This window comes from Mesocricetus auratus, unplaced genomic scaffold (genome assembly GCF_017639785.1).
Source record: "Mesocricetus auratus isolate SY011 unplaced genomic scaffold, BCM_Maur_2.0 Super-Scaffold_100007, whole genome shotgun sequence".
In the NCBI taxonomy this organism is placed as follows: Eukaryota; Metazoa; Chordata; class Mammalia; order Rodentia; family Cricetidae; genus Mesocricetus; species Mesocricetus auratus.
In genome coordinates, this window is record NW_024429191.1 from 55,305,687 (window position 1) to 55,322,054 (window position 16,368).

At 41.2% G+C, this 16,368-nt stretch overlaps 1 protein-coding gene across 1 annotated transcript in view; it reads right to left on the minus strand.

Annotated features, from left to right (window-relative positions):
- The window catches only part of Cpd (carboxypeptidase D), a 68,346-nt gene extending 55,014 nt beyond the window's left edge, over positions 1 to 13,332 (minus strand). Inside the window, exons 1-2 of the mRNA XM_040749169.1 lie at positions 12,523 to 13,332; positions 6,887 to 7,134 (exon numbers count right to left, since the gene is read on the minus strand). Of these exons, the coding sequence (XP_040605103.1) occupies positions 6,887 to 7,134; positions 12,523 to 13,262 (988 nt within the window). The 5' untranslated portion in view covers positions 13,263 to 13,332. The remainder of the gene's footprint in view (positions 1 to 6,886; positions 7,135 to 12,522) is intronic.
- Positions 13,333 to 16,368: the final 3,036 nt, after the last annotated feature.

Sequence of the window (16,368 nt, forward strand, 5' to 3'; positions counted from 1 at the left end):
CTATAAATAACCGAGGTTATCACATGCAAACTGTAAGGTGTTTCATTCCTACTAGAAAAAATTGAAAGTAATTCAGTTCTATGGCAGGAGAGACGAATAGCAGAGCTGTAGTCCATTGCCCATTACTGGATTGTAAGATACATTGCTACACTTTTAAAATAAAATGAAATAGAGCAGACTAGAAGAAATAATAATATCATATATATTACAATGGGAAGTTAGTTATCAGTTCTCTGCAGTGATAGTTATCAGTTTTTTGCAGCAGAACCAATGGCCTGCTGTGTGTTAGATAAATGTTCTACCATTGAGCTATATCCCTAGCCCTACATTTAAGTATTGTCTCATGAAGGTTTTTGTTTTGTTTTTTCTTTGTGTAGCCTTGGCTGTCCTGGAACTCAATCTCTAGACCAGGCTGGCCTCGAATTCACAGAGATCCATCTGCCTTTACCTCTGCCTCCCAAGTGCTGGGATTAAAGGTGTGCACCACCACCACTTGTCTTATGAAGTTTAAGAATAGTTTTTAACATATATATGCATAGATGAAATGCATATAAGCAACCAAAAAGAGGACTGGAAAGATACTCAGTGGCTAACAGTACACATTGATCTTTGTAAAGGACCTCATTTTGGTCCCAGCACCCATGCCAGGCAGCTCACCACCACCAGTAACTCCAGCTCAGGGGACCAGACACTGTCTCTAGCCTCCATAGGCAATAGCACTCTTGTGCACAGACACATAGGCATACACATAATTTAAATTTTAAAAGGTATTTCATACTACAGGATACAAGTGAAAATTTATAAAAACACAGTGACCTACCATAAGGCAAACTTATTTTCTCAAGGGAGGAAGAATACTTTTATGAATTTGAGTCCAAAGTTCATATATCTAATATTTGAAATAACTATGTTTTTTGTGATAACAAGTATTTGTTTATCCAACAATTCACAAAAGATGTACTGTTCCCCTTCTATATACCAGGCATGATTCTAAGTCATGGGAATAGAAAGCCAAATAAAATCCAAGTCCTGCCCTGATGAAGTGGTAACTCTAGCAGAGATAAGCAGTTAAAGTGCCTGATCCATGGATAAGTAATTACAGTACCCGATGCAAAGGTAAGTGCTTAAATTAGTTCTCAGGCAAACTTCATATTCCTAGGAAGTAGCTCATATAGTGTAATCTTTATTTCATATACAGGAATTGAGGGCTGAAGAATTCATTAACATATTCAAGATCAACAAACCTCTCATGCACATGTACACACAGAACTGAAACTTGAACCCAAGCTGTGGGATTCCAAGGCTCTGCTCTTAGCTTCTATGCCTGTGTCAGCAGGAAAATAAAATATAACCATGTCCTGCTCTAGACTGTTTTTAAAATTTATACAGAACTGTGACTTTGGTAAAATCATTCAATTATCGTTCTGGGTTACTTGTCTTTCATAAACTTCATCTATGTAGAGAGGAGATTCTCGTGTGTGGGTATACATTGTGTGACTGTTCATGTGTATGTGTATGTGGGGAGCAGAAGACAATCTCAAGTTCATCCTCAAGAACATAGCCCACCTCCTTTGAAAAAGGTATGGAGTTCACCAATCGAGATAGAATGGCTGCTCATCCAGATCTAAGGATCCTCCTGTCTCTGCCTTCCCAGTGTTGGGATGACAAGGTATATACCACTACACCCAGAATTTCTACATAAAACTTGGTCTTATGGTATTTCTCCAGTCCTTAAAGATGGAAACTCTTTAAAAGATGGCCTAAACCACAGTTCAGTTTCATTAAATATGATTTGGAATGTACATATTAAACCATCAGCTAATTTTTATCTTAAAATCTCGGGTGGCTGAGACAGGAGGATAAAGTTCAATGCCAGCCTGGGCAACTTAGTGAGAGCCTGTTTCAAAATAAAATTTAGAGGCTAGAGAAGTGGCTAGAGGTGGTTAGGTGCTTTTACAGAGGACACAGGTCGAGTTTCTTGTACCTACACAGTGGCTTACAACTATCTGTAACTCCAGCTCCAAGAGATCCAACTTACTCTGGCCTCCTCAGGCATCAGACATGCATGTGGTGCACATACATACATGCAAACAAACACATAACATAAAAATAAATCTTAAAAAATTAAAACTTTAAAAGAGGGCTCAATGGGAAAATCCTGCTAACAAGGGTTAAATCTCTAGTACTGTCCCAAAACAAACAAACAAAAAACCAATACACAGTCCAACAACATGAGCAAAAAAAAAAAACAAAAACAAAAACAAAAACAAAAACAGGAAGAGTGGGAAAAGGTATGCAGAAGGCATACAGAACTCAGCACAGTGCTGTATAAAAGTGACATCCTGGCTAGACTCTCACAATCAGCAGGCTTGGGCAGGTGAGTGTGACTATCCACAGGCCACTGAGACAGCCATTCCCTAACTGGATCCTGTGGGTTTGAAAGACATGTTGAGAAAGCAAGGACTACACATGGGCAGTTAGACACTCGAGTCAGCCTTATGAAGTAAGGTAAAGGTGGCAGAGGTCAAATCACCCACAACCACACTACTGATCTGATCCGTGCAACTGTTTCTGCCCTGTTCTGTGTCCCTATCACCTAATGCAGAATATGGGGCGTGGCAGGCAGTTAGAACCAATTGCTAAGTGAATACTTAGACTGTTGAAGTTATTTCATCTCTTAGTCCCTGAATTTCTACAGAGCAAAAAGAACTGCAGTTTCTTTCATTTTCAGCTCTAAGACATGGACACTTCTTTGAGCAAGAATTCATAAATATATCACATAGAGTATTAGTAAAATCATTCCAGGTCATCGGTTTTGAAGATATGCCCAGTCACAGGTTTTACAACATCTCACTACAGTTCTACACCAGATAAACAAGATGATTTCGCCCTGTTCAAGCTACTGGAGCCAACACAGCTTTCTCTTTAAGGAGCAGTTGCTGTGGCAGGAAGAGAAGCAGCTAACTGTAGAAACAACAGAGCACATCTGATTGTTCAGCTCAAACAAGAGTGAACATTCCCAAAACAATGAACAATGGCAGCAACAAAACTCAGCTTCTTCAGCTGTGGGAGGAAACAGAAAATTTTAATCACTGGTTTAATCAAATAAACTATGACTAGGTAGCAAAGTACACTTCTTTGCTTTGAAGTCAGGATGGGTTTTGTTCAAACAGTATGTTTTAGTATATTCTTCAATCAATCGTCAATTAGGAATTATTTTTTAACCTTTTAGGCTATTTTTTCCCAAAAAGATAAGGTAAATTATCTTTTATCCCATTATCTTAAATAATATCTCTCATTCATAAAGTAACCAACTCACAAGACTACTAGTTCACAAAGATTTTAATATATCTATTTACTGAAGATTTAAATGTAAGGAGTGAACATAAAGTTTGCCCCCTTATCAAAAGTTTCAGTGGTTTTCAAATCACATCCAACTTTTGTGACGGCAAAGGTTGCCTTCTATTTCAAGTCTTCTTCTGGATGTTTGTTATACATAAAATATGGGCAGGAAATTCAGTCCTCAAAATTAGGCCTCATTTTCAGTATAAACAGATGGATGTAAAAAATAAAAATGTAATTAGCCAGGCATGGTAGCAGCATACATCTTTGATCCCAGTACTTGGGAGGCAGAGGCAGGTAGATCTCTTTGAGTTTGAGGCCAGCCTGGTCTACATGGTGAGTTTCAGGACAGCCAGGGCTGTGAGATCCTATATCAAAAAATAAAATAAAATAAACAAAGGTGTGTTAACAAATATGTCACAGGATATTTTATAATCAGAGTGCCAGTAGGAAGGTAAAGAACACCACAGCATCTCACCGTAGGCTCTAATGACATTCCTATGGGTTCAACTGTTCCTTCTGTTTACTATTTGAAGATGTTTTTTAGACAGTCTGGCTGTGTAGCTAAGGCTAGCCTCAGACTTGTGATCCTGCTGCCTTGGTCTTCTGAGTGCTGGGATTACATGTGTGCCACCATGCCCATCTTCTTTCTGCATATTGCTTATGTTCAGGTGTGATATATGCCTCTGTATGTGTGAAAAGAAGGGGTACACATGCATGTACATGTATCAGGACAAAGGAGGGTGTCAACTATCTTCCTCTCTAGCTCTCCACGTCAGGTCTCTCACTGAACCTGAAGATCACCTTTTCAGTTGTTTCCAGGATCTGCCTGCCTTTGTCTTTCAAGGTTAGGTCACAGGCACTTGTGGCCATTCAGAGCTTTTATGTGGGCCACACAGGACGTTTATCTTGGGGATTTGAACTCAGGTCCTCTTGCTTTCATAGTAAGTGCTCTTACTTACTGAGCCATCATCCTAGACCCACTTCCACATATTCTTAATTACGTTTGTATTTTACTATTCAAAGTATACTGAAAATTTTACGATAACAGCTACTTTGATGACTTCCAATTTTTTACATTTACTGTTCATGAATATATGTCTTTTACCTGTATGTGTGTCTGCACACTGGGAGTATCAGGTGTACATGGAGGCTAGAAGGGGACTATAGAGTCTCCTGGAACTTGAGTTACAGACAGCTGTGGACAGTTGTGAGCTGCCATGTGAGGACAAGAAATCAAGTCTCTGGAGAAACAGTAAGTACTACTACCAGGTGAGCTATCTCTCTAGCCCACTTTCATGACTTTTAAAAAGAAAGGCAAACAATTCCAAGCTTGCTTTAATAACTTTTAGAGGAGGGGAAGTATACATCCATGTAAGCAAATGTATTTGCAGATGGGCAGCATTTGGGTGCATATGATTGTGGGTGTGCATGCATATATGTGTAGAGACCAGAGGCAGACATTAGGTGTCCTCTTTAATCACTGTCCAGTTTATTTACTGAGGCAGGGTCATTTGCTGAACCTCATTCAACCAGCATAGGTAGCCCAGGGGTCTGACTCTATGTCTCTGGAACTCTGGGATTACAGATGTGTCATGGTGCCCATACAGGTTTTTGTGGGTTCTGGAGATCTCAACTCCAGTCCTCACATTTGTTCCACAAGCATTTTATCCACTGAATCATCTACCAAGACATTATTAATTCTGTTAAAATAATATTTTATGAAAAATCGGAGCCCTCATAGATTTCTGCTAGGAAAATAAATAGTATGGCTACTATGGAAAATAGTTTGATGTCCCCTTAAAAGCTAAATACAGAACTAATACATGACCCAGCAATTCCACTCCTAGCCACAACCAAGACTGAAAACTAGGATGCATACAATAGAGTTCACTACAGCATTATTCACAATAGCAGAGTAGAAATCACTGAGGGCCATTAAGAGGATGAATAGACAAAATCTGTTTCATATCTGTGCATACATGCATATATTCTATATGGATAGAATATTATTTAACTATACAAAGGAATATAGTGTTCTGATACATGCTACAGGATGGATGATCCCTGAGAACATTATGTTAAGTGAAGCACATTCTATTTTGTGACTTCAGTTATGTGAAATATCTACAATAGGCAAATTCACAGAGATAGAAAGTAGATTAGTATTTCCTAAAACTAGGGAAAAGGGAATAATGGGAATTATTACCTAATCATTACAGAGTGTCTGAAATGATGGAAATATTTTGAAAATAGTCAGTAATGGTTATATAACATTGTGAATGTTGTTACTATCACTGGGGTCTTATACCTAGAAAATTGGCCAGACATCATGGTGTAACCTTGTAATCACAGTATTTAGGAGATTGGAGGCAAGATGATAAAGAACTCAAGGCCAGTCTGAGCCACATGAGACTGTCTCAAAACCAAAACCAAAAGCTGGAATGGCTGGGCTAATGAACAGTTCAATGGTAAAGAAAGCACTTGTCTAGGTTGCATGGGCCCCTGGAGTTTGATCCTCAGCACCCCAAAAAAACAAAAACAAAACAAAAAACACACACCCATATGCATGGACATGGAAAAAAAACCAAAATGGTAAATTTTCTGATGTATATTATATAGTTAATATGTATTACATACACATAATTATTAAATAGCAAGCAGGAATTCCATGATTACCCCACAACAACAAATATGTCTTTATGTAAAAGATGAGATTGGTGGTAATTGTGTTAACCCAACAACTTAGACACATAACATGACTTTCTATGTCTCCTGACATGTGATATGGTCTATATAATGATATTACTGGGAAACTGGAGTTGAATTATAATATGGAAAGTGACAAACATAAAAACTGGAATGTTCTATAGAATAGCAACTTGAACTTTTTTTTCTTTTCATTATATTTGTGTGTGTGTGCATGCATTTGGTGGAGGTCAGGGGACAACTTTCAGGAGTTGGTTCTCTCCTTCTACCATGTGAGTAGGTGTCAGACTTTGTGACAAGAGCCTTTATCCACTGGGCCATCTTGCTAATCCCAGCCTAGACTTCTTACAAGATCAAATGCAATGGCTGAGCCTTCACTTGGAGAAAAAGGAGCTACGGAGGACCATTGGGGACAAAAGGGAGACAAACCACAGGCAACATGTGGCTATAGTACTGAGTTACTATTGATATCTCAGTATGGTAATGGTGCATGGCAGAAGAAAGTCTCTGTGCTTGGTAAAGCAAGTGCTGAGGAATTTAGAGATGCTTCGTCAGCAGCCTATTTTTGGATGGCCTGGCAAAAGACTGCATGTGTGGGCATGTATGTAGGTGGGGAGGTAAAACGTATGGGATAAGAATGAAGGATATATAAATGAAGGATATATACATGTTTCTGTAGTCATCTTTTCAATTTTACCATAGTTTTGGAAACTTCAAAAATACAGAGACATAACCTTTTTAAAAATTGGAATGCCAGTTTTGCCTTGTATTCAGAGTACACATAAGAAAGCTAAACCAACAGAGGGGAAATACAGCAGTTCAGTGTTTTCCATACCTTCCACATCATACCAGTGTGCACCGTTTGTGATGCCGTCTTTGAAAGTCTCGTCTTCATCTCCTGGACAGTGGGGCTCACCGGTTTTCATTATAGGGTGGTTAGAAGCATAAGCTTTTGCCAAGTATCTAAAGACTTCATCATCGGAGGTTTTGCTATAGATTCCTGTGGTCATATGATCAGGAGAGTCATCAAAAGGATAGCTTGCTACCACTGAGCCACCATGCAGATTTCCAGAAAGCACAAACCTTTGAAAACACAACCAAATTACATATAACCTTTAAAAGATACAGAAAATACCAAGCATTTGAAAACTCCACAGGATCTTTCATAAATGAACTCATGTTTTTCTTTCTTCATTCTTTTTTTAATTTATTCATTCAATCAGTCAGTCCTGAAGTTCTGAACTCAGGGCACATGCTAGGCATATGGTTAACACTGACTCCATCCTCCAGCTCCATGAATGAAATACCTATCTTGGGGCTGACAAGATAGCTCAGTGGATGCCTGCCACCAAGCTCTTGTGCCCCTCGTTTAAGCCTCAGGACCCATAATACTAGAAGGGGAGAATTGAGTCCCACAAGTTGTCTTCTGATCTCCACATGTACACTTGGCATGTGTATCCCCCTTAAATATAAAAAGTTATTTTAAATTTCAGAACTAAAGATACAGCTTAGTGACTGAGTACTTGGCCTAGCATGCACAAGTCCTGGGTTTGGTCTCCAGAAATGAATGAATGAATGAATAAATAAATAAATAAATAACAAAGCTCTTTTACATTTCAAGTACCTTCAATTTTGCACAAGTACTTTATAGAGTTCTCCATCATTGAACATGTTCCTGAATAATACAGCATTAACTGATGCTTTAAGAAATGTCTTACATGAGGAATTTCAAGTTCATTAGTTAGATTGACCATCAGAAACTTGCCATAATTCAACCTTTTTCCTCCTACCTACAAAAGTGACAATTTCATATAGTGTAATCTCAAACTTATGTTTTATAATGTGTTAGTTTCATAGAAAAAGTGGCTAATATAACAAATACTTGTTGACTACAAGATTTAAGTTAATAACACTGTTTTCTATACTTACTACACAAAGCAAAAATTTAGAATAAGGCATCTCATTTAAAACACAATATATCTGACTTCAGTTTCACAAAATCCTTACACCAAATTATATTTTCAAAGTTGAGAAGATTCAGGAAAAACAAAACCAAAAAGAAAAACAAAACAAGAAAAAGAAAGAAAAACACATACAGTGAGCTTCTTTCAGAGCAAACAAATCTAGCACAGCAGAGCCACCCTCCGCTACACCAAGGCTTCTGACTGGGCCACTGAATAAAAAACTGACACACACAGGCTGCTTCTATTTAAAACAAAGTTTCTACTTGGGGCCGGGGTGAGTTCTGGGAATCAAATGCTATGCTCCCGTTAGCCACACGCCCTAACAGTGAGTTACAGCCCCAGCCTCATTTCTATGTCTAAATGAACCACTTATGTGGTCCAATTTATAGATACAGAAAATCGCAAGAACTCCTTTTGTGTAGAAAACTAAAAGTAAAGGCATATATTCTATTTGTACATCTTTCCTTTATGTAACTGTTCAAACTATTACTACAAATAGAGATTCAATTTTTTTTCTCTTTGCATTCTAACTAGAATTTTCCTGTGCCTGCTTACTTGTAGTTGAAATAAAGTGACCTTTAGACAGTCTAAACATTTCTCTCTATATGCTTGAAAGAAAACTAAAATTATCATCTGTGTAATCTGAAAGGTACTTTAGGCATGATCAGTACCATCTCTGAGTGAACAACAAAGAAAGAACTTAGCCAGCGATGATTAAGATGACAATTGATGGTAAAGGAGATTGGTTTAAAATGAATACAATTCTCATTAGCTCCCTTCCAGACACCAGATAACAATGTTTGGTGTAGTGGCATTAGCACAAACTTTGGAGCTGGGCAAACGTCTCCCAGAGCTATTGTTTGACAGTGATCTATCTGATCAGAAGTCATTGCCTCTAAATCCCAACTTCTCTTATCTATAAAATGGGAATATTCTACCTACCTCGCAGAATTGTTACAACTACTTAAAACAACACCCATGAAACATTGAGCACAATGACTCGACTGTATGCTAGCTTCTTGGAGCTATCGAGCATACTGGCCAGAGGATACTGCCACACAGATTTTCATTCTGCCTCTGACTTCCACTGCCATTTCTTGAGAAACAACAATGAAGGTCATACTCTAGCTTTCCAGCTCCACCTAGCTACCCTCCTTCACAACTAATGTATTAACCATTTACTTTCTGGTTTTTCTGGTATTTCTAAAACAACTCAAATATTTTTTTTCTTCTTACTTTGGGAAAACTATAAAAATGCCCTTCTGGTTCTGGCACTTCATTTAGCAACAAGCTTTTTTTAAAGAAATAACTATGAGCTGAATACTATTGTAGGCTCTAATAATACATTATGAGCAACAACAAAAAAATCTGCATAAGTGGGGTGTGCTATTTCATATATTTTTAAATTAAAATTCTACTGAGAGATCATTTTGTTCAACATTTCTTGCAAAAATTTCTCAGACATTTCAATTACTTTTATAACAGGGAAACATTAGTAATCTCTGACAGTGATTAAATTTGATTTTCTGTATTCTAATTACAGAGCTTTATGATACAATGTCACTCTTCTGAGGACAATTTCAAAACAAAGCAAAGTAGCTGTAAAACTACTCCTTAGTATCTTTGTCAAGGTGCTTTGTAAATATCAGTTCCAATCCTACTTGAAAGATAGTTTAAGATTCCCATTCAGTCACAAAGTATCTTTTATCCCTGGCTTCGGTATCATAAGATTTTTAAAAATTGCTAAATATATGATATTAAAAATAGGAATCTTGTCAGGCAGTGATAGTGCATGCCTTTAACTCCAGCACTCAGGAGGCAGAAGCAGGCAGATTTCTGTGAGTTCAAGGCCAACCTGGTCTACAAAGTGACTTTCAGGACAACCAGAACTACACAGAGAAATGCTGTCTCAAAAAAAAAAAAAAAAAAAAAAAAGAGGTAGTTTTCTCATATAGACTAATGTCTGTGTTTTTCTTTTTAATATCCCTCCCATCCATCAATCTCTAATTGTGGTTTTAATTTTATTTTCATATCAACATCCTTTGTTATTGATTAATCATTAATGAATATGTACTTTGAGTTAAAACTGAGATTGTGAATGAATTTTCCTTTTCAATTACAATTACATCAAAAACAAACAAACAAAAAAAAACCACCAAAAATTTGGGATTGCTTAGAGTAATCAAACTACTGCCATAAGGCAAAATGACTGTAATACCAATGGACTCAAGGTGAACTTTTAAAAACCTCACAAGCTCCTATTAATAAACTAACAAGACCATGACATAAACTCATGATCATTAAATAATACTAATTTGGAAGAGTTAAGCAAAGAATGAATTTTTGGTGTGAGACTCTCAGTATAGTTTCAAGGTAACTTAAACCAAAGGAAATTCTTTATGTTGGACACAGTGAGAGTTATAATGGGATATATTAAACCAAGCAATGGAAACAATGCAGTTGATACATTTTCTCAAAAAAAAAAAAAGCCCTATCTGGCAATGACAAGCACATTCCACCAGAATCCAGAGTTATTTCCTGGTCTACATCTCTACATTGTGAATTTCGGTACAGTCAAGGCTACATAGTGAGACCCTGTCTCAAAACAACAACAAAAAATAAAATAAAAAGCACTGCTCACTATAGCATATGATAAGTGTTATATCAAGTTTATATAGATTTTCAGAGATCTGACATAGTCAAGGAAAGGAAATTCATCCTAGAACATTTCAACAAATTAAGTATCTACAAGGGACCTTCTAAATACTAGTAAAGTGGATGGTGGATGATTTAAACATTTGGAACCATTGTAATATCCATACATTTTCTAGATTTCATAATATTGACTGAAATCTTACAAAAAATATCTCAGGAGGGTAGTATGTAGCTCAGTTGGTGTAGTGCTTGCTGGCATGCATGAAGCCTTGGGTTCAACCACAGGCAAGGCGTAAACCACGGGTGGTGGCACATGCCTGTAATCACATCTACAGCAGAAGCAGGAGGATCAGGGGTTCAAGTCATACTTGGCTACATAGCCAGTCTGTGGCAAGCCTGGGCTATATAAGAAAGGATTCTAAGTCTCATAGAGAAATTTCTTTGTTCATTTTTATCTTTGCCTCATCTGCCAGTCCAAAAGAAACCCTTTAACTGAAGACAGGAAGGTAACTACTGCCGTGAAAAGCCTTATGAATAGGACACAATATGGGAATACGCTGGCGAAGGCAAGCTCTTCACTTCAGACTCAACTCCATGGAGTAGGTACCATCTTCCTTTATTCCTTCTTCCTCTTCCTACTCATCCTAAAGACTCAGATTATATCCTCATACCCTACCTTTCCCTTACGATTGCAGCTCATGCACATCTGTCAGGGGGACAGTTTCTGTAAAGTCGTTTTGTTGTTGTTCCTTGTTTTTTGTTGTTGTTGTTTTGTTCTGTAAAGTTTTAACTGAGTAAACCCCTCATATGTATATTTATAATATCCTCTTGTTACATACTGATTTCTGAAGGTCCTTCCAGTTTTTAAGTTTTAAAACCCCATATGGGGCTGGAGAGATGGCTCAGTGGTTAAGAGCATTGACTGCTCTTCCAGAAGTCCTGAGTTCAATTCCCAGCAACCACACGGTGGCTCACAACTATCTGTAATGAGATCTGGTGCTCTCTCCTGGTGTGCAAGCATACATGCAGAACACTGTACACATAATAAATAAATAAATAAAACCTTAAAAAATAAAATAAAACCCCATATGATGCTTAAATGTTATCACTGTAAATGATGAGTTTGCTACCCCCATTAAGAAGGTGCATAACTGGCATCAGAAACGGAGCAGTTCTGACCCGCGGGGACTTCCCCTTATTCCATTCTCTCCTAAGCAGAATCAGAAGTAAAGGCAGGAGAACCGTCCTCTTTCCAATATCAGAGGAAGTACTGGGGGTGTCATTTGCTATTTCTGAACCACAATCTGTCTCCCTGGCTGTGGAGCACTGAGTAACCAGGCTTAGATTGCCTGAGTCTAGGTAACCAGTTTGCCCCTCAATTTTCCCTTATGCAAAACAAGAGCATGAGTGGTGTCTAGAGGATATGAGTGGTGTCTAGGTCGCCCGGTTGTGGTCAACATCAAGTGATAAAATGCAGTCACAGAAAGTGCTTGCCACAGTGTTTCTAGTGATGACATTGACAGCTTAGCTACATAACGAAGGTGCTAACTTAAGAATTCTTAAAATCTTGCCCAGCGCTCAAATATGATGGTCCTTTGAAAACAGTGACAGAATGACAGAAAGTCTCCCTTCAGGCTACGTCCTGCACATAGGCAGATTTCCTTACAATTAGCAAGATGAGGATGGACTACAACCGGGCCTTCGTTCCAGTTACAGGGTGTCACTCTTCACCCTGCCTGCCCCCCACCCCTTAGGCTGGCAAGCATTATTTGAGCGCCTTGTGGGTGTCGGAATCAGCCTCCTGCCCTTGAAGACTCGCGTGGATGCGAAAGCAGGGTCAGGCAACACTCACTTGTTCTTGCGGATCCAGTCGATAAGGGCGCGCACCTCTGGCACCTCATCCAGGGAAGGGGGCTTGCCGGTGCTGAACTGGTCGGGGAAGCTGCGGTTGAGGTCGCGGCCTCGGCTGTTGTAGCGGCCGCTGGTCCCGGGCGGGCCGCTGTCGCCGAGGCCGCAGTCGCCCTCGCGGGCACGCTCGAAGCCATCGGGGTTCAGGCTGGGCAGCAAATACACGTCGGTGGTGTTGAGCAGGCGGACCAGTCGCGGGTCCCCACGGCGGTAGCCCGACGCCAGCTCACGGGCCAGGTAGACCAGCACCTGGCGCGACACCGTCTCGTCGCCGTGCATGTTGCCCACCAGCTTCACCTGCGGCCGGCCGGGCAGCAGCGGCCCCGCGGCGTCCAGCCCCGCGGCGTCGGTGGGCGGCGGCCCCAGGCCGGCCGTGAGGCGCAGCACCCACAGGGGCCGGCCCTCCACCGAGCTGCCGATGCTGAAGAGACGCGCCAGGCCGGGCGGCCCCGCGGCCGCCGCCGCCTCCAGCGCCTCGCCCAGCGCCGCTTCGTGGTAGTAGTGGTCGAACTGGACCTCGGCCGCCTCGGAGCCCGCGACGGTCGTCGTGGTCGCCTCAGCCTTCTTGATGTGCGCGGCCTGGGCCGAACTCCTCAGTAGCAGCAGCAGCAGCAGCGGTGGCGACGGCAGCAGCCACAGGCATCCCAGCCGCCAGGGCGGCCGCTCATCCCGGCCGCTCGCCATCTTCCAGCAGCGCCGCTAACACCGCTCCGCTCCAGCGGCTCCGCACTCCGGGCGGCGGCGGCCCGCCGGATCCCCTCCGCGCCTAGCAACCCCATCCCGCCCTCCGGCCTCAGCCAATCGTAGTCCGGAATGTCTTGACGTCACGCTGGGGGCGGGGCTTTCCTTAAAGCTGTCCATTTCCCTATGGGCGTGCCTTCTCCACTCAAGTCCCTTGGGACTTTAGTCACTTTCCCTTCTTTCACTAAGGTTCTCTCCTCTGTTTTCCCCGCCTCCTTAGTTCCTCTTCTACATCTCCTCTCGGGCTTCTCTTTTCACTCAGTCCCTTGTTTATGGCATCTCCCCTGAAATTCGTACCCTCTTATCTGTGAGAGCTTTTACTAGCTCCCTTCTTTGTTTCTCAGCGATGCTTTAACGCTTTAGAGCTGATAATTGAAAGAATTAAACGGTTCCAAAAATTCGAAGGACTCTTGAGACAATCAGTAAGTTAGGAAGAATCTACGTTGAAGAATCAAAGGTCTTCTTAGTCGCATCTCCGCTGCACCTTTTTTCCTCTCCTGCCTGGGCTTGAGCCCACCTGCCTGCCTGCAATTGAAGAGAGACACCTGGTGCACCTCATAAAGCAATCCATTCTATTTCTGATTTGCAGCATGGCTAGCTGTCTCCTTTCTGGAGTGCAAACTGCAGTAGGCTCCCTCTGTGTTAATGTGGTCTGTTTCACTGGACACTGAAAAGTGTTGGACTGTGACTGGTCTTCTGTGTGTGCTGGTCTCGGCTGGCCTTCGTTGGGAAGATACCATTTCGTAGTCATCCTTCCCTCCTCACACTTCTTTTGAGCAGGAGCATCTAGGTCACCTCCTACAGCTATCACTATAGTTTTGGAATGCTGTTTTAAGAGATAGATTTAGCATTTCTAGAAATAAATTCTCAGCAAGCATAATTCCCCAGTCCGGTGTTAGGTTAAGTCCAGAAAACCTAACCTTCCAAGTAGGCTTTAATCGCTTTAGCTTGAAGGAATTTGAAGTTTGGCAATCCTGTTATCAAGTATGAAATTCTAACCCATCTAAGAACACAGTTGTGATACCCATTATTATTATTATTCCCTGCTTTCTGTGCTGGATATTCAAGATCACATTCTGAACTATAATTGACTCTTTACAGGACCAGCAGAATTCACTGATTACCAAATATTCATTGAGAAACTAATGTGTGTCTAAGCTGGATGCTGGGAAGCAATGCATAGTTCTGCCTAGTTAGAGGTTCATTTCAGTTTGTAATAAACACTGAAGTACATCTGTGGGGCATTCCTGAGGAAAAACTCATTCAGCCTTGGGTAGAAGGAAAACAGGAAGACAAGGAAGAAGCCAAGAAAGAAGAGAAGAATTCTGGGTAGAAGGAGGAGCAAGAACAGAAGGTTGAAAAGTTTGAGAGCAGAGACTATGTGTTCCAGAATTGTTTGTAGGTCCAGGTTACTAGTGAAGGGGATCACATATGTGGCGGTAAGAAGAAACAAAATGTGTAGGGCCAAAACAGAAAGACCCTGCAACTACATTTGATCCAGAAATCCACAGGGAGCCAAGAACGGGTTTGAAGCTAATTTAGAAAAATCCCCCTCTGACAGTGACTTGGAGAATGGAATAGGCAATCTTAAACATGAGGCTGAGAGACAGAAAGAAACACATAATCCAAGAAGATGAGGAGACCTTGAGCAAGGGTGGAGCTGATAGAAGGGGGTGGTGGTTGCAAATGCCTTTAGGAGTGAAATGGGACAGTTCCTGCTGACCCAGAGAAAGGATTGCAGGCTGGCTCCAAACTGAGCTAGTTCTTTGCCATGGTAAAAAGCAGTGTTGTGTGACATTATCCCTACAGAGACATGAACAAACATCTGCCCACCCCAGATATGGAACCATTGACAGACCAAAGCAAGGACACCACCGAAGTCCAACTTGGTGAACTAATGAATTTTACTGAGGGTACAGGAATATGGGTGAGGGGTTACTTAACAGGAGCAGAAATGACTCAAAGACAACAGCTGCATCGACGAAAGTCCACCCAGTGTGGGTGATGGTTCATAAACTGGAAAACTGGAGGCCACTATGCAACTTGTAGGCAGTGCAACAGTGATTGTCAGGTTGGCAGTGTTTGTCTCAGTCAGTTCAGTTGGTTTGAGGCAGCTCAGCTGGTCTCTGAGTCTTCTAAGCAGCTCAGCTGTTCTGACCCTTTTCTAGCAGCTCAGTAGGTCTGAAGAGCATCTCTTAGCAGTCTTTAAGCTTATGTGCTTAGTGGGAGGGAGGGAGGGGTCCAGTGAATCAGGTCAGTTTCAGGGACTTCCTGAAGCCACTGAAGTGTTTACTTCTGGAGCTAATGGAACTTCAGCTAAGGAAGCAGGGTGGGAAGTTTCTTCTTTCCTATTGACATTCTGCATCTTAATGAAATTTCCCCCAAGACGGAAACTTCTACACAACACACTGCCAGGCTGGTTCTGTGAACACTTTTCCATGTGTCACTTACACTGCATCATGCACAACAGCTGTAACTCATCAGAAATGAAGCCCCAACAGCATGCAGAGACCCTCTTCCTCGCTGGGAATGCTTAATTACTACACTGTGCATTCGCAATCACCCAAATCAAAGGAGCCCAGGGAACAATTTGCCTCTAATCATGTTTCCTTTTCTATCATGTTCATTCTTCTTTGACTGTTCCTCACCTAGAAAGAGTGACTGAAACTCACGTGTCAATAAAATAATAGTATGCAACTCGATTTACATAATAAACAAGTGTCAGCAAAATAGTGCTATGTAACTTGAGTCGGTGACCTCCCTGGGATCCTTAGGCCTCCCACAGTGCACTTCTGGGCTCTGGAAAGGGCAGGAGCTTTCTTCTTTTCAAATACAACTTGGCCTGTCATGAAACCCAAAGCTATAGACCAGGTCACTCACTGCTCAGTGAAGGGGAACAGCAGGGTAGAGGGCTGGCTTTGTAGTTACTCACAGCTGAATACCGCCCTCTGTTCCAGAACTCTAGGAGCTTGTGACAGGTGTCCCTTTCCTACTCTGCCTCCCACAAAAGCACTGGCTCACAAATAAGCAAACTTGAGGAAAGCTTTAA